The 22,953-nt window shown below is 45.8% G+C and overlaps 2 protein-coding genes and 1 long non-coding RNA gene across 6 annotated transcripts in view; 1 reads left to right on the top strand and 2 right to left on the bottom strand.

Moving 5' to 3' along the window:
* LOC147652891 (uncharacterized) overlaps positions 1-22,953 on the top strand; it is a 31,522-nt gene that overhangs the window by 3,811 nt on the left and 4,758 nt on the right. The window contains exon 1 of one of the 2 annotated variants that reach the window (XR_015287503.1): positions 20,994-21,070. The exons of the other annotated variant lie outside the window; for it this stretch is intronic. This is a non-coding gene — a long non-coding RNA (uncharacterized LOC147652891). Of the gene's footprint in view, positions 1-20,993; positions 21,071-22,953 lie in introns of those variants that run through there. 2 annotated transcript variants of the gene reach the window in all.
* On the bottom strand, positions 774-4,118 carry LOC147652892 (T-cell surface glycoprotein CD8 alpha chain-like). Of its 2 annotated transcripts, XM_086891412.1 has the most exons (4): positions 3,652-4,118; positions 2,723-3,085; positions 2,056-2,127; positions 774-1,397 (listed from the first exon to the last, which is right to left on the bottom strand). In XM_086891412.1, the coding sequence occupies exons 1-4, from the start codon at positions 3,695-3,697 to the stop codon at positions 1,252-1,254; spliced, it is 627 nt and encodes a 208-aa protein (XP_086747538.1). In that variant the 5' UTR covers positions 3,698-4,118; the 3' UTR covers positions 774-1,251. The 2 variants fall into 2 exon arrangements, with proteins under 2 accessions (XP_086747538.1, XP_086747537.1); XM_086891411.1 differs by lacking the exons at positions 774-1,397; positions 2,056-2,127 and having other exon boundaries at positions 2,344-3,085; positions 3,652-3,728.
* On the bottom strand, positions 6,298-13,219 carry LOC111941912 (T-cell surface glycoprotein CD8 alpha chain-like). 2 transcript variants are annotated; one of them, XM_086891413.1, is made up of 6 exons: positions 12,498-13,219; positions 11,569-11,931; positions 10,963-11,049; positions 10,453-10,566; positions 9,472-9,502; positions 6,298-7,206 (listed from the first exon to the last, which is right to left on the bottom strand). In XM_086891413.1, the coding sequence occupies exons 1-6, from the start codon at positions 12,541-12,543 to the stop codon at positions 7,161-7,163; spliced, it is 687 nt and encodes a 228-aa protein (XP_086747539.1). In that variant the 5' UTR covers positions 12,544-13,219; the 3' UTR covers positions 6,298-7,160. The 2 variants fall into 2 exon arrangements, with proteins under 2 accessions (XP_086747539.1, XP_086747540.1); XM_086891414.1 differs by lacking the exon at positions 6,298-7,206 and adding an exon at positions 8,825-8,911 and having other exon boundaries at positions 12,498-12,627.

Raw genomic sequence — 22,953 nt, 5'->3', positions numbered from 1 at the left:
CTGGCCCTCCCAGCATTCTGACCTGCTGCAGAGAGGATTGTGCTGCTTTTGCAGCACAGGTGGAATCAGAGCAGTTCAGTACACTGTACTGGGTGTATTTGTAAAACATACTAAAATGTAAGGAGCTCAGTGATAGAACACCTTGTGTAAGTATCTTGGGATGGACACCAGTCCACGAGCAGGTAGGATCTCACAGAAAATCCCCAGGTGGAGAGCTGGATTTGCTTTTGAACTCCCTTCCCTTATAGGCCTATGCTAACTCATGATATCTATTACAATGGTACTAGAAGCCAAAAATGGGAAGATTTCACTGTGCAATGGATTTGCAGCTGTGTTCAGGGGGATAATTACCACTGTCAGTGTTGTAATTCTTTTTTAGAGGTTGAAAACATGCAAATGAAAGACTGCAGATAAAGCACCAACAAGCAAACCCAACAAAATGGTGAAAGAACTCCAAACCAAAGATTTCCTACTCCCAGTTTTTCACTGCTTCAATCTTGCCTGGATCAATATTGCTTCAGGACTGGGGTATTAGTGCAGCACTGCACAGTGGAGCATCACTATTAGTAATGTCAGGTAATAATGCCCAATTGTATGTCTTTCTTTATTGCTTGGGTTTTTTTTTCCCCTCTCTTTATCTTTCGTTAGGATTCCATGCAGTTGTTGTACATGTGTTCATATTATTGAAATGCTTTTTTGAATTTAAATGCCCATGTCCTGTTTCTCCCCACAGGATTGTCCCAAGCAGTAGAACGGGCAATAAATAATTAATCTCTGGGTCAGGACATAGTAATTTAATTTGGAAGAAAAACAAAGCTTACAGAGATTGCAATACAGAAGAATGCTTTTGCTCAGTTTTCTGAACAGCTTTCTGTTCAATGTTCATACATTAAATTTTGGGTTTTGTCACATGAATTTTGAATTTTGTCACATTCAATGACATTGACTAGAGAAAATACATTTTCAAGGCAATGCTTCCCATGCATAACACATGGCCTTTTGTTGGTAAAGAGCCCCTGATGCTGCAGTCAGATCATTGAAACTCCTTTGTACAAAATCATTGGAAAGAGCTGGAGTGGGAGGGAAAGGTCACTCTGAAATTGTGAAGATGATTTATTAGAAGATACTCAGACAGTGACTGTAACAGGGATCCTTCTCTTGCACTGTGTCCTGGTTATCCCATGCCTCCCAAAGTAGCCAGAACATCAGTCTCCCTAGGGACAGGGCTGTGGTTTCAGGCTGGAGGTGCATCTAGAGGGGGTTGTGGTGAACCTTACGTCGACACATCACCATCCTGGTGATAGCCATCAGCTGGAGGAGCAGGAGACAGAGGCCTGCCAAGGGGACCCAGATGAAGACAAGACAGAAGTAATTCAGGTCTTCCTGCATTCTGCTGCCTGCAGGAATGGAGAAGAGGAAAGGTCCAGCAGCTGCTCACAGCTGGTGTTACGGACAGTTCTGGTAGAGCCAGGGGAGCTGCCCAGGGCCCTGCCTGGTGTGCCTGGGGCACAGAGCTTCCCCTGGGCCTGCAGTGATGTTCTACTGCTGCCAGCATTTTCCTGGGAGCTGGAGGACACATGGCCAAATGTTTTCCTGTGTCCTCTGATGAAGCTAAAAGCAGACCTGGGCCCTGAGGCTTTATCCTCCCTCCCGCTGTTCCTGGTGTGCCCAGGCATGGGATCTACTCATGCTTTTTACATCATCCTTAGCCTTTCCTATGGGAGATGTAATGATGGAATTTAATCCTACCAACTCTGCTAAAGCTGTATGGATTTTCACTCTCCCCCATCCCAAAATATCTGCAGGATTCTCCTTGGTATCAGTGGACAAGGGTCTAGCTCTTTGCCCCTCCCTCCCTCCCTCCCTCCCTCCCTCCCTCCCTCCCTCCCTCCCTCCCTCCCTCCCTCCCTCCCTCCCTCCCTCCCTCCCTCCCTCCCTCCCTCCCTCCCTCCCTCCCTCCCTCCCTCCCTCCCTCCCTCCCTCCCTCCCTCCCTCCCTCCCTCCCTCCCTCCCTCCCTCCCTCCCTCCCTCCCTCCCTCCCTCCCTCCCTCCCACCTGGATCTGGTGTGTTCAGGAAAAAGTCCTTTTCGGTGATGTCCCACTGGATGGTGGGTTCTCCTGCAGTGGCTGTAAGTGAAATGGATGAATTCAGCATGAATTCAGCATGCAGGGAAGTAAAATAAAACAGATCTCTGCTACCCTTCTGCTCTCCTGCCTAGACACAGCTGTTCCTGTGCACAGCAAAGGCCTCAGCTCTGGGGGGAACTTCTTGGAGCCAAGTTTGGATGGGGTCTCCCAAGAGCCAAGAGGGAGCTGCAGCCTCCTTGTTTCTCACTTTCTGACACCATCCTCACAAAGCTGGAGCCCCCTGAGCTTGGTAATACTTTTGGGAGCTGCATGTGCTGAGGAAGGAGAGGATGGTGGTGGACTTTGCTTTAGTCTTCTCCCTTCAGAGCACATGGGTGGGCTGGAGCAGTGGGGATGGGGAGATGATGCTGGGTCTGCCCAAACATGTTTGCCTTTGGGCAGGGGCAGTCCCAGGAGGAGAGGTGGGAAGCAGGGAGCCTCTGGCAGGAGGACCAGTGGGTTGGGTACAGGATGCCTTGGGCAAGCAAGCAGGGAAATGGGGTTTGTGGAGGGATGGCTGGTTGGAGAGGGCACGGGCAGGCAGTGCTGGGCATTTTGGCAGGACTGAGTGAGGTTGGGTGAAGGTGTTGCTGACCTGGAAGGAAGACAGGCTGGCCAGGGCTGAAGTACAGCATTTGGTTCAAATTCATCACACAGAAATATTTCCCCTGGTCCCGCGGCGTGAAAGATTTCACTGTCAAATAATAGACTGTGTTGTGTTTGCTCGCCTCAAATCGAGATGACCGTTTCTGATTCCCCTGAAATGTGACTCGAGAAATGGAATTGATGAAGACGATGGCGTGAAGTTTCCCACTCTTGTCCTGGTGGATCCAGAATGCACCAATGTCCTTGTCAGCCTGACACTCCAGCTCCAGCTTCTGTCCCACCCGGAGCTGGCTGATGTCCTTGGGAGATCTGACCTTTATCTGAAGTGACTGGCCAAAAATCCCAGGGCAGCCTGCAGGAGAGAAATCCTTGCTGCAACCACTTGGGAAGAGTCAAAGGGTTCTCTGAGGAAAGCTCCCTCCTGTCCATGGGCTGGAAGGAGAAATGGCAAGGGAGGGCCACGCTGTGTGGATGATGTGAAGGTTTTCTTGGAGTCCTTGCTGGGATGGTGCATGGAGGGTGCTCAGCAATCAGCCACACGGGCTTTAAAGACGGGTGCAGCCCTTCCAGCACCTTCTCAGGGACATTACACCTTCCCAGCTTCTCTCAAGTGACTCCCTTTGCACTTCTTGCAGAGGCCCTTTACTGCCACCCTTCTCCCTCCCTCCTCCCAGAAGCGCTCATCGGATCAATCTCCCTTCCCAGTGCAGGTGGTGCTGCAGCCACCCCTCTGGCTGCCCTTTGCTGGCTGAGCTGCTGCCGCCTTTCCTTCCAAACTCACTGAGCACAGCTCCAAGTCAGCCTTTTTGACTTGTTTTTTACCCCCTTAATTATTTCACCCAATGCATTGGATTCAATGGAAGGGTTTTGCTTTTCCCTGCCGGTGAAGGGGCTGCACAGCCCCGTGTCCGTACTCACAGAATCCCAGAGCCAGCAGCAGGAGCAGGGCAGGAGACGTGTCCATCTTCTCCTGGGGTGTCTGTGCTTGGGGCTGGTGCAGCAGAGCTGAGATGATCTTTGTCACTTGGCTTGGGAGGCTGTGTCACTCTTTGGGGAGGATGTGATGTCATCAGGACCCCAACATCAGGATGCATTCAGTTCAAATCCAGAATCTGGGTCCCTTTAACCTCATTATTTCTTAGAATGCCTCAAGGATTTTTTTTCTGGGTGACTTAACTAGAGATCCAGAGAGGCGCTGCTCATGGCTGAGGTAGGATCAGCCACCACAGCCTGCTGCTCCCTCCCCACAGCTTCTGTGCAGAAGATACAGACCAGCCCCATCCTTTGGTACAGGCTTTAGAACACTTTTCTTGGCAGGGATTCTGCCTCTTTCTCCTGAGCACATTCATGGAGTGTCGTGTGCATGGCAGAGCCACAGTGACACTGGTGTTCATGGTGTAGATCCACATGTATTGTCTGTCTCCAAGCACAGGTTTCTGGCACACAGATGAGTCTTTATTGTTCTCATTGCACTTTGTTCTGTTCTTCATGGCTATTGCTCAGTAAAAAGCCTTTTCATGCAAGGTTGCTGGTCTAGGAACTGGAACCTGTTGAGACTGCCCCTTGCACAAGTGAGTGTTTTGCCTTTTCTTTGTCTTTAAAACTTGTGGTTCTCTTCTTTAACCACAGGGTATTCTGCTCTTTAAAAAAACCCTTTTATACTTCACCAGAGAGGGCCCTTGCTGCTGCCTCCAGGTGACCACTTGCACATGGGCATGGGTGATGCGTCCTGGACCTTTGCATGCATGGAAAGAAGCATTTCACTAGAGTGCCAGGGGCTGGGCTGGTGTTTGATTTATTTCTTTCTTCTTGACTTTCCTGTTGATTTCTTTTCTCTGTGAGGGGTTTTTTTTATTACAGCTTTGCAAAGAATCTCCTTTTCTTCCTTGGTCTGTCAGAAGCCAGACACTGCTGAGTTGGATGCCATTGCTATTGGGGCTGCTACTCAGAGCATGAGATGACCCAGCCTTCTTCTCCTGGTGTGTCTGTCCTCAGAGACAGTGAAGCACATTGAGATTATCTTTTTTTTTACCTTGGCTTGGGAGGCTGTGTCTCTCTTTGGGGGGATGTGATGTCATCAGGACCCTCTTGGGTAAAATGACAATTCTTGGCATCTGCGGCAAAACATCGAGGAAAAAAAGAATTTCTGAATAAATGAGTTTTCAATCCAGAATTTGTGATTTGCTTCTTTGTTTTATCTACTTATTGTGGTTCTTTTGCCTCACCACAGGTTCCTTCCGTCCTGCCCTGTGGTGTGCTCCAGAGGAGAGGGCCCTTGCTGCTGCCTCTGGGTGACTCTGGCACAGGGGAATGGCTGATGTTTCCTGGAACTTTGCACACACAGGCTTTCTTGTTGATTATCTTCCTGTGTAAAGTTTTTTGTTTAATTTCTTTTTTTTTATTACTAACACTTTGCCAAGAAGCCTCTTGGTTCCTGGGTCTGTCAGAATACAGGTGCTGCTGTTTGTGCTGCTACTGACAGCTGAGTTATGGAAAATGGTTTAGGAACTGTGTTTATATCACTGGCCATCAAAGTGTGTTGGTGAGTGGGGAAAGCTGCTGCTGGGCTGCTGAGATGTGTGAGGGTCACTGATGCTGTGTGAGCTGTGCCCTGCAGAGGGTGGGCTGGAGGATCTGTGTGAAGATGTGTTGAGGGAGGCAGGAGCCATCCCAGAGCCTCCTGAGTTTGGCACTGGACTTAAAAATGATCAGGTGTGTTCTGAAATAGCAAACAAGCCCTCTGAAACAAATAAAAATTCCCAAAGCAAACAGATCCTGCTTCTATTTCTTCATCTGTTTTGGGTGTGTGGGTTAGTCCCAGAGCAGGAGCACACTGCACTTGTGCCTGGGCTACAGGAACATGGTGTGTTGTGTGATGTGAAAAAGTGGATATGAGAATATGAGGAAAGACCTATAGCTTTTTGGCAGAAACACTTTGAGTGATACCTTTTTAAGTGAAAATTTTTAGCTTACACTAACTCAACACCATCCAATAATTAAATTGATCTCATAGCCTCAGTGTTGGGGCGTTTCTGTTATTTTTCTTTCTTCATAATTTGTGTAGTTCTGTGGAGTTGTCATTCAGTACTTTCCCACTATTGTTTAGATATGCTTACCTATTCCCTATTTTTTATTTCTTTTTAATTCTTACAAACAAGTAAGTTTGGAAGAACTTTGTTTTTCTCTGATTTTCTCTCCTTCCCATCTTGTTTACAGAGGAGGAGACTATCAAAGGGTTTCTTCCACTCCTTTTTTTTGCCAGGTTTTTATCAGCCCCGTGACAAGAATTCCAGACTCTTTATCTCAGGCGCCTTCTTGGCAGTTTCCTGGGATGTGGGAGTGTTACTGGGCTCATCAGCAAATCCCTGGGAAGATACCTTTAGATGATTTTAGGCTGTGCTAAGCTGGAAGCTGAAGTCTGCACCCTAAAGTTCAGAATGGTGTATAAATCACTGGCTTTTGCCTTAGTCAAGACATTTTCAACCCCTTGTTTATTACCTTCCTGAAGGATTTTAGCTTTTGTGAGACTAGGAACTGAAGAAAGAATGAAATAATGGTCATGAATCTGACTAGAATAATTTTATTTTATGTTTCAGTTCTTAAAATGCAAGTATACTAAGGAAATATTTACATGAAATACAGATCTGAAAAAAACAGAATTTACAGTAGTCCATAACATGTCCCCAGAATATCAACATGTTAAATATTCTGCTTAACCAAAACAAGTGACAAAGATTTATTTTTTTTTTTTAAATCACTCAGGCATTTCCCTCAGAAAGAAAGCAAATCCCACTTTCCTTACTCAGGCCAAACTCCTGCAGAAATAGGTGGATTGGGGGTAGCAGCAGAACAAGGACAATGTGAGGGGAACAGTGAACCTTAGCCCCCAGAACTGTAAAAACCTCAAAAGTAAGGCCCTTTAATCCATATTTAGCTTCTCAGTGCAGTCTTGCATTCCATTACATGAAACAGTAAAAGCCCTGGTAGGGAGGCACCACAACAAGAAGATGTGTTGGGTGGGGATAATTATTTCTTTCTGTAGCAAATTCCACCTCTGGATGCGTTTTGGGAGGAAATTGCACACAGCCTTGAGCAAAGGTCCAGCTCACGTCCTTATTTCTCATCAGCTCCTCACTGAGGCATGTCAGCAGCTGGATTGGCCTGGTTCTTGTGCCTGTGGCCTGGGAACAGAGGTGGCCTTTGGCCTTAGGAATTGCCCAGAGAAGCTTGGGGTTTGGAAGGAGTTGTGCTTTACAGTTCTCGGGGAAGTGCTGCTTCTTGTCTGTGCTCCCTCTTGTCTCTTCAAATCTGTCAGGGCAGAGTGGGTGAGGTGCAGTGACATTGTGGATAAGGTAGGAGATGGATTTCTGTGCTGACAGCTCCCAGGAGAAGATCCAGAAGCCAGAAGGAGCAGATGCTGATCTGTGTTAGTTTGGTGTCCTGGGTTTCACGGGGGGCTTCGCATTTGCAGGTCTGGAGAGAGAAGTGAGTTTGGTTTACTCAGGTGGGAGAGGAACAAGAAGGAAATTCAGGCTCCTTTAGCCTTGGGTTGTAGCCAGGGAACTCCCAGAGAAGGCTGCAAAGTGCTCCTAAATCCCGTTTGTGCAAGTGAATGATCTGCCACCATTTCAAGCAGTGACTGACAAAAGAAGGTTGTGTCACAAGATACACTGGTGGTCAAATCTAACATTGATTAAAAAATAAAGTGGGCTTTTTAAATTTACCTCTGACTTCTGATCACTCCTCTCCTCTCATTAAGCCTTCCTCTACATTCCAAAAGGAATGATGAAAGAAGAGCTCAGGGTTTGCAGGGTGTTTTTTTAATTAGACAGGGTGTTATCATTTCAGAGAGACTTTTTCTTGTTGGAATGTGTTGCCTGCAGAGAAGTTTGAAAAGAGGCTTTCCAGACAGCCAGCGTGCACCCAAAATGATAGAAATGGCTGTCTCCATCAACTGAGAGTTTTATGCTGATCTGATGAGTTGGGGATTTGGCACCCCTTTTCAGGGAGGATTAATTGGTGGTGGAAAATGAATCCTTCTGCTGCCAGCAATGATCGCAGGCCAGATCCTGGGGTGCTCTTTAAGGGAGTGAATTGTGCTGTTAATTTCCAAAGAGCTTCCTTTCACTAAGCAGGAGCTGCTCAGAGCAGCAGGAATTTCCTCTCTAAATCAAAACTGGAATATGGTACAATAGCTAAAACCAGAGCTCTGTCATGTTTAGGGCTGCTGAAGGAGAGCCATCCTTGAGGAAGTGATTTCCTGAGGCCCCTGTATTAAAACCACTGCATCAGGGCAAAGTGGGAGAGCTCTGCAGGGTGTTTTTCTCCCCACAGAGACAGAACATCCTTGCACAGAGCTGGCAGAGGGGGTTGAGATAAGTGAAAAATGCAAATATTCTGCTGAACAAGGCCACTTGAAGAGCTCTTCCTTTTCATTTCTCCCCTGGAAAGGCAGATGAGGATCAGGAAAGCACTGGGTGTAATAAATATCCCCTGTGAAAATGACTGTCTGTTCCATTTAACAGACAGTTTAAAAAAATGCAACCTGCCTTTAAAAGAAAAATAAATTTGTAGGGATCCATTTTCTACTACTGTTGGGGAAGGTCGGTATTAATTTGGAGAACTAAATGGCAGTTACCTCTTGTGCTAAAAAACCCATGGATATATAACAAAGAACAGGAATTTATCTGATTTTAAAGGTGCTTTGATTGGCAAAGAATGAGGCTCCAGAGGTGTGAACATGCTGTTCCAAAGTTTCTTGGCAACCCAGCTGTTCCAAGCACTAGCCCAACCTTGGCTTCCCTTGAGCAGTAGCGGGGACTTCTTGGTGTCTCTCTTGCCACAAGCCCCAGGGTACACAAGGCTTGCAGAAGTGCAGAAGTGGTTTCCTGCAGAGCAGGAGAGGTGAGCAAACCAGCTGCAGGGAGGTCAATTTGCAGAAGCAAAATGCATGTGGGCAAAAAACAATTCCTCTTCCAAACCAGGAAATTGCAACTCTCATTCTGATCGTGTTTTCCTGGTGACTCGGGGTGAGGGGTGGGCAGGAGGGGAAGCATAAAAGAAAGGTTCCTGTGTGCCCTAGGAACTGGGTTACCCCTCAGTCTGTTCCTGTCTGCACTGGTGTTTCTCAGGAGTCATTCAAGGCTGCAGCAGCCCCTCTGCTACTGTTCCTTAGTGCCTGTTGGGGAAACAGAGGCAGGAAAACCTTGGTGCTGTGGGTCCCAAATGGTGCAGAGCGGGATCTGGGATGCGGGAACTTACATGTATCCCCATCCATGGGGACATCTGAATATGCAGTACTGGAATTGAATGGTTTGGGGAGGGGAAGAGAAGAAATGTGGTCACCCCCAAGCTCAGGTTGGGAATGGTGCATTTGGAAGCACAGAAATGTAGTTAGTTATGAGCACTGGGTGATGCACAAAGCTTTTGGGCTGCCACAAACACCTTTTTTTCTGTTTTGTATCTGCTGCAGGGTCAGAGCTCAATGACTTCAACAACTTAATAGTTGAAAAACCAAACAAAAAGCCCAAACAGACAAAAAGCCCCAAACAAAACCAAAAACCGGACAGGAGAACTTTCTGTTCCATTTTTGCCCTTAAGTCATTGCTCAGGCCCCTCCCAACCATCTTCTATCAGATGAAGAATTTTTAGGTTGCTTTTTTGGCACCTGCCTGCTATATCTCTTGAGGGTGGGATGTTGCCAAGTTGAAGAGAAAAATGTCAATGCGTGTCACTCACCTCTTACACCTGCATCTTCGTCTTCTGGTTTCTGAGAAAAGAGAGAAAATGTTTTAGTTGAAAGGTACCAAGTGACAGATCAGAAAAGAAACACTCCAGTGAGGCAGGGCTGGTGCTCCCCTGCAACTGATATCTTTAAGACTAATAACCAAGCCTATTTTTGAGGAAATCCATGCTGCAGCTCATGTTACCCCAGTAATGCACTTAAATATTTTCAGGAATTATTCTTTAAGGTGAGTAGCAGCAGCAGGGTCAACCTGGGAACACTAAGGGTGAATTACTTCTGTTTGCTGCCCCCAGTGATTTTGTCACATTGCTGAAAATCCCTCAGCAGCAATTATTTCTGCAGTAGGTGAGTGGCAGTGATGCCACATTGCATGCACACAAGGTAATGATGCTCTTCCCCATTTTAGCCTCTGTGTTGTTACTTTGGGGTAGATTCAGCAAAATAAAACATCCAGCCATTAATTTTAGACTAAGCTAAAAATCCATCCTGAAGGGCTTGGAAATTGCTGCAGAAATGAACTGCAGCTGAGAGCTTTTCACTGATCATAATGGAATGAAGTTTCTCATCTGGTTCCAGCTTGAGCTGCTACTGGGACTCTCAGCATTTGCTGGAGCATATTTGCTCTGTTAGGTCAGAATGTTTCAGGCTCTGTGACTTTAACCTCTGACACACCCATTTATGAACAAGACAGTTAACAGAATAAGTACTGTCTCTTTCAAATCTATTTTTCTTCCTTGGAAGTCTTTTCCAACATAAATAATTTTCTGACTGTGTGATTCTTAATTGATGATTCTTTCTCATCCTAATCCTACTGATGAGGATTAAAACACAGACACTGATTTTAACAGAGGTCCTTGCATTGACTGTGTCCTGATTATTGGCTGCATCCCAAAGCAGCCAGAACATCTCCCTGAGGGGCAGGGCTGTGGTCTCAGGCCAGAGGTGCATCTAGAGAGGGTTTTGGTGAACCTTACGTTGACACAGCACGATGGTGATCACCAGGGCAATGAAGAGCAGGAGGCAGGCACCTGCTAAGGGTACCCAGATGAAGATGTGACAGAAGAAATTCAGATCTTCCTGTATTCTCTCTGCAGGAATAGAGAAGATGGAATGTCCACCAGGTGCTCACAGCTGGTGTTACAGACAGTTCTGGTGTAACCATTTTCCTGGGGAAATAGCCTCAAGGGAGGCTATGTGGACAAAAGTTTTCTCATGTCTCCTGCTGAGGCTAAAAGCAGCCCCAAGGCTCTACCCTCCCTCCCCATGTTGCTGTTGTACCCAGGCATGCTCATGCTTTTTACATCATATTTAGCCTTTCTTAGGTTGAATGAAATATTGGAATTTAATCCTTGCATCTGTGATAAAGAAGCAGTGTGGATCTTCTCTCTCCCTCCTGATCCCCAAATGCCTGCAGGATTCCCCTTGGTGTCACTGGAGCAGAGTCCAGCCCTTCCCCTCTCCCTCCCTCCCTGCATTCAGGTTACCTGGATCCAGAGTATTGAGGCTGGGGTCCTCAGTTATGCCGTGCTTAGGGGTGGGTTCTGGTGTGGTGGGTGCCACTACAGTGGTGGCTGTAAGTGAAATGGATGAATTCAGCATGTAGGGACATACAATAAAACAGATCTCTCCTGCCCTTCTACTCTCAAGTTTGGATGGGGTCTCCCAAGAGCCAAGAGGGAGCTGCAGCTCCCTTGTTTCTCACTTTCTGACACCATCCTCACAAAGCTGGAGCCCCTTGAGCTTGGTAATACTTTTGGGAGCTGCGTGTGCTGAGGAAGGAGAGGATGGTGGTGGACTTTGCTTTAGTCTTCTCCCTTCAGAGCACATGGGTGGGCTGGAGCAGTGGGGATGGGGAGATGATGCTGGGTCTGCCCAAACATGTTTGCCTTTGGGCAGGGGCAGTCCCAGGAGGAGAGGTGGGAAGCAGGGAGCCTCTGGCAGGAGGACCAGTGGGTTGGGTACAGGATGCCTTGGGCAAGCAAGCAGGGAAATGGGGTTTGTGGGAGGGATGGCTGGTTGGAGAGGGCACGGGCAGGAGGTGCTGGGCATTTTGGCAGGACTGAGTGAGGTTGGGTGAAGGTGTTGCTGACCTGGAAGGAAGACAGGCTGGCCAGGGCTGAAGTACAGCATTTGGTTCAAATTCATCACACAGAAATATTTCCCCTGGTCCCGCGGCGTGAAAGATTTCACTGTCAAATAATAGACTGTGTTGTGTTTGCTCGCCTCAAATCGAGATGACCATTTCTGATTCCCCTGAAATGTGACTCGAGAAATGGAATTGATGAAGACGATGGCGTGAAGTTTCCCACTCTTGTCCTGGTGGATCCAGAATGCACCAATGTCCTTGTCAGCCCAACACTCCAGCTCCAGCTTCTGTCCCACCCGGAGCTGGTTGATGTCCTTGGGAGATCTGACCTTTATCTGAAGTGACTGGCCAAAAATCCCAGGGCAGCCTGCAGGAGAGAAATCCTTGCTGCAACCACTTGGGAAGAGTCAAAGGGTTCTCTGAGGAAAGCTCCCTCTTGTCCATGGGCTGGAAGGAGAAATGGCAAGGGAGGGCCACGCTGTGTGGATGATGTGAAGGTTTTCTTGGAGTCCTTGCTGGGATGGTGCATGGAGGGTGCTCAGCAATCAGCCACATGGGCTTTAAAGACGGGTGCAGCCCTTCCAGCACCTTCTCAGGGACATTACACCTTCCCAGCTTCTCTCAAGTGACTCCCTTTGCACTTCTTGCAGAGGCCCTTTACTGCCACCCTTCTCCCTCCCTCCTCCCAGAAGCGCTCATCGGATCAATCTCCCTTCCCAGTGCAGGTGGTGCTGCAGCCACCCCTCTGGCTGCCCTTTGCTGGCTGAGCTGCTGCCGCCTTTCCTTCCAAACTCACTGAGCACAGCTCCAAGTCAGCCTTTTTGACTTGTTTTTTACCCCCTTAATTATTTCACCCAATGCATTGGATTCAATGGAAGGGTTTTGCTTTTCCCTGCCGGTGAAGGGGCTGCACAGCCCCGTGTCCGTACTCACAGAATCCCAGAGCCAGCAGCAGGAGCAGGGCAGGAGACGTGTCCATCTTCTCCTGGGGTGTCTGTGCTTGGGGCTGGTGCAGCAGAGCTGAGATGATCTTTGTCACTTGGCTTGGGAGGCTGTGTCACTCTTTGGGGAGGATGTGATGTCATCAGGACCCTCTTGGGTAAGGAGGTGATGCTCGGCATCAGTGGCATAATGAGGAAAAGAAAATTCCTGAAGAAATTGGTTTCTTCTCCAGAGTTTGGGCTAATTTATCCTTATCAGTTCTTAACGGTACCTCAAGGCTTTTTCCTGGATGGCTTCCCTAGAGATCCAGAGAGGTGCTGCCCATGGCTGAGGTACGATCAGCCACCACAGCCTGCTGTCCCCAGCCCTCTGGGGATCCACAGCAGCTCCAGCAGTAGTTATGAACGAGTCCCAAGCTTTTAATACAGGCTACACTTCCCTTTTCTTGGCAGGGATTCTGCCTCCTTCTCTTTAGCACACACTCAAGGGGTCTGGTGGATGGCAGACTGCTACCCAGCAAGTGAGACACAGGTGTTCCATGACATAGATGTACACATCATTTATCTCCAAGCACACGTGCTGCTGGCACACAGCTGGGTTTTTCAGGTGCTTGATTGCTCTCTTTACAATTCTTTGTTTAATTCTTCTTTGCAGTTGCAAATCTCTTTGTGCAGGGCAGGTGGTCTGTGAGCAGAATTCTCATGTGAGTGCCCAATGTCCAGGGTGTGCTTTGCTTTTTATTTGTTTTAACAACCTGTGGCTCTCTCTCTCACCACTGGTGCTTCCTCTCTGCCAAAAAGAAAAACACCCTTGTGTGCCTGAATGGAAAGGGCCCTTGCTGCTGCCTCCAGGTGACCACTTGTACATGGGGATGGGTGATGCTTCCTGGAACTTTAATCACACACAGTAACAACAATTTCACCAGCCCGCAAGGGGCAGGGCTGCTGTCTGGTTTCTTTCTTTCTTTCTTTCTTCCTGGCTTTCCTGTTGATTTCTTTTTCTTTTTTTTTTTTTTTTGGTGTTTGTTTGTTTTGGGTTTTTTGTTTTTGTTTTTTTTCCCCATTATCCCTCTGCAAAGAAAGCCCCTTTTCCCTGGGTTTGTCAGAAAGTAAGTGCTGCTGGGTTTGATGCCATTTCTACTGGGGATCAGAACTGAATCACTGAAAATGGTTTAGGAACTGGGTTTATTTCTCATGCTTCAATGCATGTTGGTGAGTGAAGAAAGCTCCTGTTAGGCCTGCTGAGATATGTCAAATCCATGTTTTCTTAGGCTGGGAGACTTGTGACATCTACCTTAAATAAAGCAAATAAAAGTACAATGCAAATGAATGTGCTGGCCAATGAGGATGGGACAAAAATTCATCAATTCTAGGTTCTCACTCAGCTGTAGAGTGAGCATGCAGTGCATGTCCTCAGAGGTGTGGTGGTGGGTGTGCTGGGACAACTTGTACAGTAAAAGGATCATTCAGGAAGGGCTATTGCCTTTCTTAATAGGAATATCTAATTTCTTTCTTGTCTCTGACAAATAGTAAATTTTATTATGAATCAATCCAGGGTACCAAACTGGCACCCAGATATTCCTCTCCTCTGTGTGGAGGTGTCCTTTTTCTTGGCCCTCTTTGCTCACAGATTGAGTTGATTTCCAAGCAAGGCCACCTTTTCCTCTGCTAATGAATATATCCTTTAAAGGCAAGGCAAAAGCATATTGTGAGCTGGGATATAGCTGCAGGAGGGCTGTCACACATCGCTTTTTTACTGACTTCTGTGCTAAAGTATTGCATAGTATAAAGCTGTGTCTATTTTGCATAGCAACACAGAAGAAAAAATGAAGTTGCAGTGACAACTATTTGATTAGAAAAAGCCCCAGGACAAGCAGGACCTCCAGGAAAAGGTTCTAATTTAAGATCAACACTTGTACAAATAATTCAGATTGGTTAATGTAAGCACTGATGACCAGCTCCAAAACTGGAGGGAGAAGGTGGGTAATCAGATTAATTAAGGAATTTCCTTGCTTTTCATATGTTCTGGTTTGGCTGTTCATCTTCTAGACAGTATTTTTAGAATAGGCTGTCGTTGTTTGACTGAGGACCTGAGCCAAATAAATGATCACTAGCATTAATAACATGTTTTATTAGTAATTTTGTTAGTAATTTCTGTTGTAGTGTCACTTGTATGATATGGCTAAGGAAGAAGAAAAAATACTCAGACAACCAGTTAATTGTGCAGAGCATCATATAAGAGAAGTCAGGAGACAGGTTGATTAGAAAGTAGAAGTAATTATTCTCCCAAACCTACATATAAGTTTTATTTTACTCACAGATAGGGTTACAGGACTCTGATTGCTGTTGAACTCCAACCAAAGTTGCTAATGACTGAGTTTTATCTTTATATACTAGGGCCAGCCTATGTCTGTATTTAATTAATGTCAAATAATTAGTAGGAGACAGGAACAAGGAGTCAAGAGACAAAATCATGCAGGGATGAGACAGAGTAACAAGGATTCACCTATTTTTGATCAGGGCTTAGCAGGAAGTGAATTTAGGATTCATTTTCTCTGCTTTCTTACATCCATTTCACAGAAGGAATGGGAAACGAGAGGGAGCTGAGGCATCAGAGCTGGAAAATGTGCTGAGTTTTGGATATGTTTGATTTCTCAGTCATTTTGTGGAAAGCTTTCAGGGGCTTTTTCATGGGGTAAGAACCTCTTCAGTTTCTCAGTGTCAGTCACAGCAGACATTGCCTGGATGTCTCACAGTATTGCATGGCTGGAGCTCCTCTGGGGACACGGGAGTCACAGAAGGAGCACCAAAATGACTGTGCTCTGACAGGTCCATTGCTCTGCTGCCCATGGTGTCTCCAAGTGCTCCAGGAGGACATCCCATTGCCAGGCACTGATGCCACGTTCCTGAGGATGAGCAGGTGCTGTTGGGTCCCTGTGAGGTGTCACTGATGGTAACTGAGGGGTGACACCAGACTCTCCTTGCCACAGCACTGCTGACTCTTCTTGCTGCTCTTAACCGCTGAAGGATTGCATTAAAACTTTCCATTCCACTTTCATAAGGAGGAATGGAAAGTTTCAATGAAGGTTTAGTCTTTTAAATTTAGAAAATTTAGTCTCAAATTACAAGCATTGTTTTTCAAACAGAGGGAAAAATACAAGGCTGAGACTCCAGCAGCACGCAGCTTTTCCGGTGTGAAGTGAAGCTGTGGTTTATGAGCCCCTTGCTGCCCCCCTTTTCCTTTGCAAAGCTGCAGCACTTACAGGGGTTTGCAGAATGTCAAGTGTAAGAGTCACCCACCAGGTACTCACACTATTTTTCCACAGTAGCCGTGTGTTTCCAACTCGGTGGCCAACACTGCCCACTCTTCTGGGTACTCTTGGTGTGCACGTCACACACCTCAAAACCCAGAATGCAAACCACAAACACTCCTGTGCTCTCCCCTTGGTGCATCCCTTTATCTGACCACAGTCTTGAATATCTCCATAATCTCCAGGCTTGTTGGTACCTCAGCTGAAAGTTTGAGAGGAGACCTGGAAATGTTGGGAGTTTTCCTTGTGGGAAACTTCTCTTGATGATGTAGGGCTCGTTTGTGCTGGCAGTCAGTAAATCAGCAATTTGTGATGGTATCTTTTGGGGACTGGTGACAAAATACTCTGCCAGTGCCCCAGCTGTGATTATCAGTGGACAGGCTGATTTTCTGCCTCCCTAATCTAAATGCCACAGATCCAGACTAGAATTTAAAAAAAAAAAAAACAAACAAAACCCCTTAATTTTCTAACTCTATATAGACTTAAGGTAAATTTTCTGCTTGGCTCCAACATATATTTTTTTTGTCTGAACCGTTCAAGTAGGTGCACCGGTCTCCTTATCTATTTCCAATTCTCACAATCAGATTTCTATTAGGTTCAAGGCACTGTTTGATTGTTGTCCTCTAAGTTCAGCTCCCTTCCAGGGTCTCAGAGCCTTGGTGCAATCCCCACAGCTGACATCTTCTGTCACCACCCATCCAGACTCTTGCCATGCCTGGTCTCCTTTGCTGCACACTGACCTTCTTCTCTTCTTTTCTTGGGCAGGAAATCCTGGTGGAGATTCCTCAGGGAGTTTCTGGGTCCATCTGTGTGGTGCAGGAGGACTTCCCCGGAGCAGGACATTGCTGTGCATCTTTGCTGTTGAAATCTTTGAGAGGGAACTAATTTCCACAGCAGGTCACAGCTAATGGAATGGAGGAAGGGTTCCCATTTCTGTTCTCCACCTCTCCTGCTGGCAGAGCTGGCAGAATGGAAATCCATGGCTTGCTGGAGACAACCTGCTTCATCCATTTTGTGGTCCTATTAATAGTGTTTGCTGGCTTGTACAGCTTATTTCTTCTCAATTTTGCATTGATTTGAAAAAAAAACCAACCAGCTACTCTGTTGAATTACACCTTTAAGATGCAAACCTAAGCCACAATACCCTGATCAAAAAGGACAGCAGCTGGTTTAATGCTCTCCTGCCATCAACAAAACAAACTAGATTTTGTGTTGAGTTTCACTTTTAACAGTCTGATCCCCACCAGTACTGCAAAGAAAAGTGTGTGATTACTGTCCCCATGTCTGTTCTCCTGCAGGCACCACTCCCACCCTATTTGTGAGCGTTGGACTCAGAGGTCAAATGGCTGATCATGTCTAAAACAAATCCTGCAAAGTTTGTTTTCATGTACATTAATTTCTTTGCATTTTGGTCTTGTAAATACAGAACTGCAGAAGGATTTTATAGAGATTGGGCAATACAGGGGAAGGTGAAATTTGGGGTAGGTGATTGTGAAGTGTTGTGTGAAAGGAAATCCAGTCCTGACTTGCCTATAAAGTTTGGGTTAAGACATGGGAACACTAACTCTTTGCCCAGCAGGAAAAGCAAATTGGATGTCAGCAGGTAGGAAGGAAGGAAGATATAAAACAGAGAACACAGCTTTGCCATTGTATGGTCCAGTCCATAGCCAAGGCATGGTGCAGTGCACTGCATAAATCCTGAATACTGTGTATTGGTCTCACCCCTTATCTCTCAGAGGGGATTCAAATAAGAAGCAGTAGAGCAAGAAAAGGTTCAGAGTAGAACAAAATATAGGATCAGAGGTCTGGGATGGATTTTGTGTGGCTAGGACTCTTTACCCTGAAAACGTCTTTTAAATGGATTTACACTAAAGGTTTCCAGGGTAAGGAGTGTCTGGAAAGGAGTGGAGAGGGATTGATTATTCCCTGCCTTTTCCAGTAGAGAAAGTAAGGGGCAGCAGGTGAAGCTGATGGTGGGTGAAGCTGAAAGCAAAAAAAAATCCTCCACCCCAGGATGTCCCTGACAAAGGACACTGTGGATGCAGAGCCTGGATAAATGCTTGGAAGAGAGGTTCATTGTGAGTTACTCAATAGACAGCAACAGGCTCAGGAAATCTATTTAGTTAAAAATAGACTGAATATTAAGGGAAAGCATCATATATGATTTTCTTGTCATTATTACTTAGCCATCTGCTCACAGCCAGTGCTGGAGACAGGATGGTTGTCTGGATGAACCTTTGCTTTGAACCAAACCAATCATTTTTATATTCTTAAATGTGAGATCTCATTACAATGTGTCATTTTAAGGAAGCCATTTGTTACAAAACTCCACATCCATTTCCTCTGAAACACTATTAATTTTCCAATTATCTCATTCTTTAATGCTGGACACTTTAATCTTCCTTAGCTATTCACCCTGCACAAGGACACTTATCCCAACAACAGATCCTGTGGTTTTTCACAGGAGAACATTTATCCCTCCTGGAGAAGGGATAATGGCCAGGAAAGATGTTTGACCCTGGGCAAACTTCAGTTTGTGTTCCAGATTTGGAAAGCAAGGAGTGACCCAGGTTTGGGGACCAGGAGAATTTGCACAGAGGCAGCTTCCTTCCCCTGGCATCTCCTTGGGGATGTCACCCTGGGCTCTGCACAGTGGGATGTTGTCATGGAGTTACTTTACCTTTAAGGGAGTTGGAGTTGCTGGGAAGTGCTTGGAGTCTTTTCTCCTGACCAATTATCGGTCATTGCTGGGAATTGACAGCAGTTTAGGCCATTGAAAAGTGGGATCAACTTGTGAACCCTACCTTAAAATGTAAAAGCAGAGCTCTCTGGGTTCTCTTGGTTTTCTGGCTGTGGAGGGTGGCAGAGCTCCAGGCCTCCCGTCCCTGCCCAGGCCATGCGGCCGGGCGGGGATGGGGCCGGGCCTGCCCCTGGCCGGGAGATGGGGGGGCCTGGGGAAGGTTTTCCCCGGGCCAGGCCGGGCCGAGCCGATCTCTGGCTCGGCTGCAGGTTTTGCTGTAACTACATTCACTAGAAACTGCCCAGTGAAGAAAGGAGGAGGCCCTGGACTTGCAGCGGGTTGGAACAGCGACTACACGCTCTAGAGCAGCCATGAGGAACTTTCCATCACAGACGGCTCCAGCTCTTGTTCAGCAGAGATCTCCGAACCATCTACAAAAGCCTGGGCAAGATGTTAACTCTTTCATTACCCAGATGAGACTTGCGGATTAATCTTTTTATCCAGAGAGAGAGAGAAAGAAAGATCAACATGAAAAGAGACTTTATAAACTACCAGTGACAAGAAAGAAAAGAAGCTTCAGGAAAGGTAGAGAATTAAGAAGATGCTTTAATTAAGCTGAAATATCTCCCTGTTAAAACTATGGAGATGGACAATAAAGTCCTGAAAAGAACTCCTTTAATTCCTGATATAGGATCTAGAGAGGAATAGTGTTCAAAGTGTAAATTTGAGTAAAGAGTAATTATAGTATAGTGAAGTGCTGGGAGATTAAAAGCCTTGAGAGGCAATGAGAAAACTGTTGAGAGATTTGAAGCCCTGAGAGGCCATGAGAAAAACTGTTTTCTGGTGAAGCTCACAGAAACAGATGAAAAAGACTTTTTTTGCCTTTGAATAACTTATCCTTAAAAATGCTATCTCTAGACTCATGACCCATACATACTTCATAGTGATGTGAAAATGGGAGGAGTGAACTCTAATAATAGCAGCTCTGAGCAGCTAACATTAGGGCAATAGAAAACTATAACAAAAAATAGTTTTCTGTGAGAAACTCCATAAATTAACAGGAAGAAACTTCTGTTTCTCTATAAAGACTGGTGAAAATACTAGCAAGAATTGGGACTGTTTTAACCATCAGAATTCCAGAGTTTTTGTCTCTGTTGTCATGTGAACAAGGGAATAGTGAGTAGATGGGGGATGGAAAGGTTTTTCTGGAAGTTTATTCTGGTGTTCTTATTATTGTGGTTTGTCAATAAACTTTTTTTTTTTTTTTTTTTCCCTTTTAAGTTGTATGCCTGTTTTGCTCTTATTCTAATCCATATCTCACAGCAAGAAGTAAGTAATTTTCTTAGTTAGTGGTTTAAAACCACGACAGATGTGACCCATGTTTTTAATTGTATCAAACTTGTCCTGGCTGTGGCAATGATAGATGTCAGATTAAAATGAAAGGACCTGAGGAAAGGCATCTATTTTAGTAATGGCTGTTCCACCACTGCTCTGACTCATTTCCTCCTGCACCCAGATGACTTGAGACATGTATTTTAATAACAGGAATGTCATTTGCAGCTCATTGCTCTGGGCAGGAATATGCAATCCCAGCCTCCAGGAATATTTTGTGTCAATTTTTTTTTTTTTTTAAGTGACTGATAGGAAATATCCTAACTTGAACTTTGCATTCAGTGTTGATGTTAAGCCATAATGTTTTGAAGCACCATAGCTGGGCATCAGTGTCTCCCTAAGACATCAGTCAGTGAGTTTACCTTGTGCTTGTTCTGGATGATTGTACTTGGGCTTTGTTGAAGAATGGCAGCAGTTCTTCCTGTGACCCTGCCTGTAGGTCAGGAGCCCCCAGAGCTCAGCATCTCATCCCTGGTGTGCCTGGAAAGGGGTCAGGTATTGATAGGAAAAGGGGAAATGGCCTCAGGTTGAGCCAAGGGAGGTTCAGTTGGATATTAAGAAAAATTTCTTCGCTGAAGGAGTGGCTAAGAAGTGGAACAGGCTGCCCAGGGCAGTGGTGGAGTCACCATCAGTGATAGTGCTCAAAAAACAAGCAGACAGTGCATTTTGGCATTGAGGTATTGGGTCAAAGGTTGGACTTGATGAACTTGGAGGTAATTTCCAACCGAAATGATTCTCTGATTCTGTGCTATGGTGGCACTTGGCTCTGGTGCTGCCATGTGGAAGAGCAGCGTGCACCCAGCTCCTCTGGGGATGCTGTGCCTGTTCCCAGAGGCAGCTGCCCAGCAGGATGCTTTTGTGCTGCATTTCATGCTGCCTGCACAGCCCACAGCCCCGGCTCTCCGAGCTGGGTGGGCACAGCAGGATGTGTGGTGGGTGAGATCACACCTACAGCTCGGGTCAGAGATGTCTCTTAAGCCACAGCCCTCCTCCCTGCTGAGCCCTGCGGGGAGGGAGGGTGGTTGCACACCACATTTTGGTGCCTGACCTCCTGGCTGGATGTTTTAACCACCAGCAGAGAAGAGGAGCAGAAAACCCAGCGTGGCTTGCAGCTGGGGCAGGGTAAGGCTGGCTCCTCCGAGCTCTCAGCGTGGAGCAAGGGGTGGGATGGGACAAGGGCTGGTCCTGCAGGGTGCCCGTGGTGGCTGGCACCGGCCTGTGGGCTCAGCACAGAATCACAGAGTTGTTCAGGTTGGAGAAGAACTGTAAGATCGAGTCCAACCCTACACTCGGCACTGCCCGGGCCACCACTAAAGCGTGTCCCCAAGTGGCACATCTGCATGTCTTTTAAACCCCTCCAGGTGTGGGAACTGCACCACTGTCCTGGATGGCCTGTGCCAGGGCCTGACAACCCTTTCAGTCAAGAAATTTTTCCTAATATCTGATCTAAAACTCCCCTGGTACAACTCCAGGACATTTCCTCTTGTCCTGACTTTTCTTTGGAGGCATCCATTGCTCCCAATGCTCTGCAAAGGGAATTCCAGAATTGTTTGGTGCTTCCCAGCAAAGCTCAAGCCCTTGAAAACATCAGTATTGCAAAACTTCTTCAAATTTCTCCAGGATTAAGTTTTTTGCTGTCTGATACAGAGGCTCAGTCCAGGGCAAGACAAAACTTAGCCCTGATTCATTGTTGGGGCTAAAAAAAGCCAAGGAGACAAACTCAGAGGTGCCTGTGTCAGTCTGGCTGCCTGAGAGCTCCCACCAATCCAAGGAGCTTTTGGGAGAGGATGGAGAGGGTTTTGCCATCTAAACAAGTTTTCTTTGCTGATTGGCTTCCACCTGAGTGATTCCTCCTAGGGGTTTGGGGGTTTTATATTAAATGAACTAAATAATTTTGCTGTGTGAGATCCCTGTTGTACCTGGCAGAGAAAAGATTCTGAGCTGATGTCATCAGTGGGATTTTTTTGGGAGTATTTCATATCTGGTTTTCATTTATTAACTAGATCAGAAAGCATAAATCAGTAATAATTATACTCTCTCTCTTAAAACTGTGATGCAGCCCCCTTTCATGCACATGTGGATCTTAAAGGCTAAATGAAAAGTTTACTAGAAAAACACAAATTCCTAAGGGAGGAATGTTAAGGCTCCTGTCATCTTGCAAACATTTAAAGCATGGGTGAGTTTTGGTTCAGGTGAGAGATCCACTGGTGTATGAACCCAAATTAACCTCTCTCATAGCAAGGCAGTAGAGGAGCAAATTACATACATTACAGTCAAATTTATTTTTGACTTGGTCCAATATGTGTTACACTTAAATGAATGCTGGAATAACAGATATTTGTTTTTAATCCCACAGAAGCTGCAGATCTCACCCTGAGTGCACTCATTGCATACTGACATACACAAGTACTTGTTATTTCAGCAAATAATACATACATTAATATCCAGAAATTATATTAAGCAATAATTAGAATAATATATTTTAAAAAAACAATTTTATTGTTTATATAAACCAGAAATTCAACACATTGCTATTTTTGTCTTATTGAAGTCCAGGGAAATAGGGGCAAAAAGTACTTTTGCTACGTGGATGCAGTTTTTTTTATTCCTAGAAGGTATTTTTGGGATTTCCTTGCTGTTTCTGGGACGTATCTGATTTTATACAGTGACAGAAAAAGACATTTAGAAACTCCCATTTAACAGATCTGACCCGAATGCTTAGAAGTCCTGCTGAGAATCCATTTCTCCTCCCAGGACAACATATTTAATAAACAGCTGCAGTGCACAGAGCTGTTCTGGGCAAGGATAAATCCAAAGGAATTTAAAGAGCACCCATGGATAATGTATCTCCTTTCTTTTTGCACACATTTCAAGTTGATTAATTTAACAGAGATATTATCCAGCCTTTCTGTTATTGTGCCTCACTCAGCAGTTTATGACTGAAATTTTTTTTATATATGTTAGGAGCTTTAAACTCAGACACAACTTTACTCTCATGTCAATAA

Source organism: Cyanistes caeruleus, chromosome 5 (genome assembly GCF_971803275.1).
Source record: "Cyanistes caeruleus chromosome 5, bCyaCae1.hap1.1, whole genome shotgun sequence".
Taxonomy (NCBI): domain Eukaryota; kingdom Metazoa; phylum Chordata; class Aves; order Passeriformes; family Paridae; genus Cyanistes; species Cyanistes caeruleus.
This window is presented reverse-complemented; position numbering and strand designations above follow the sequence as displayed.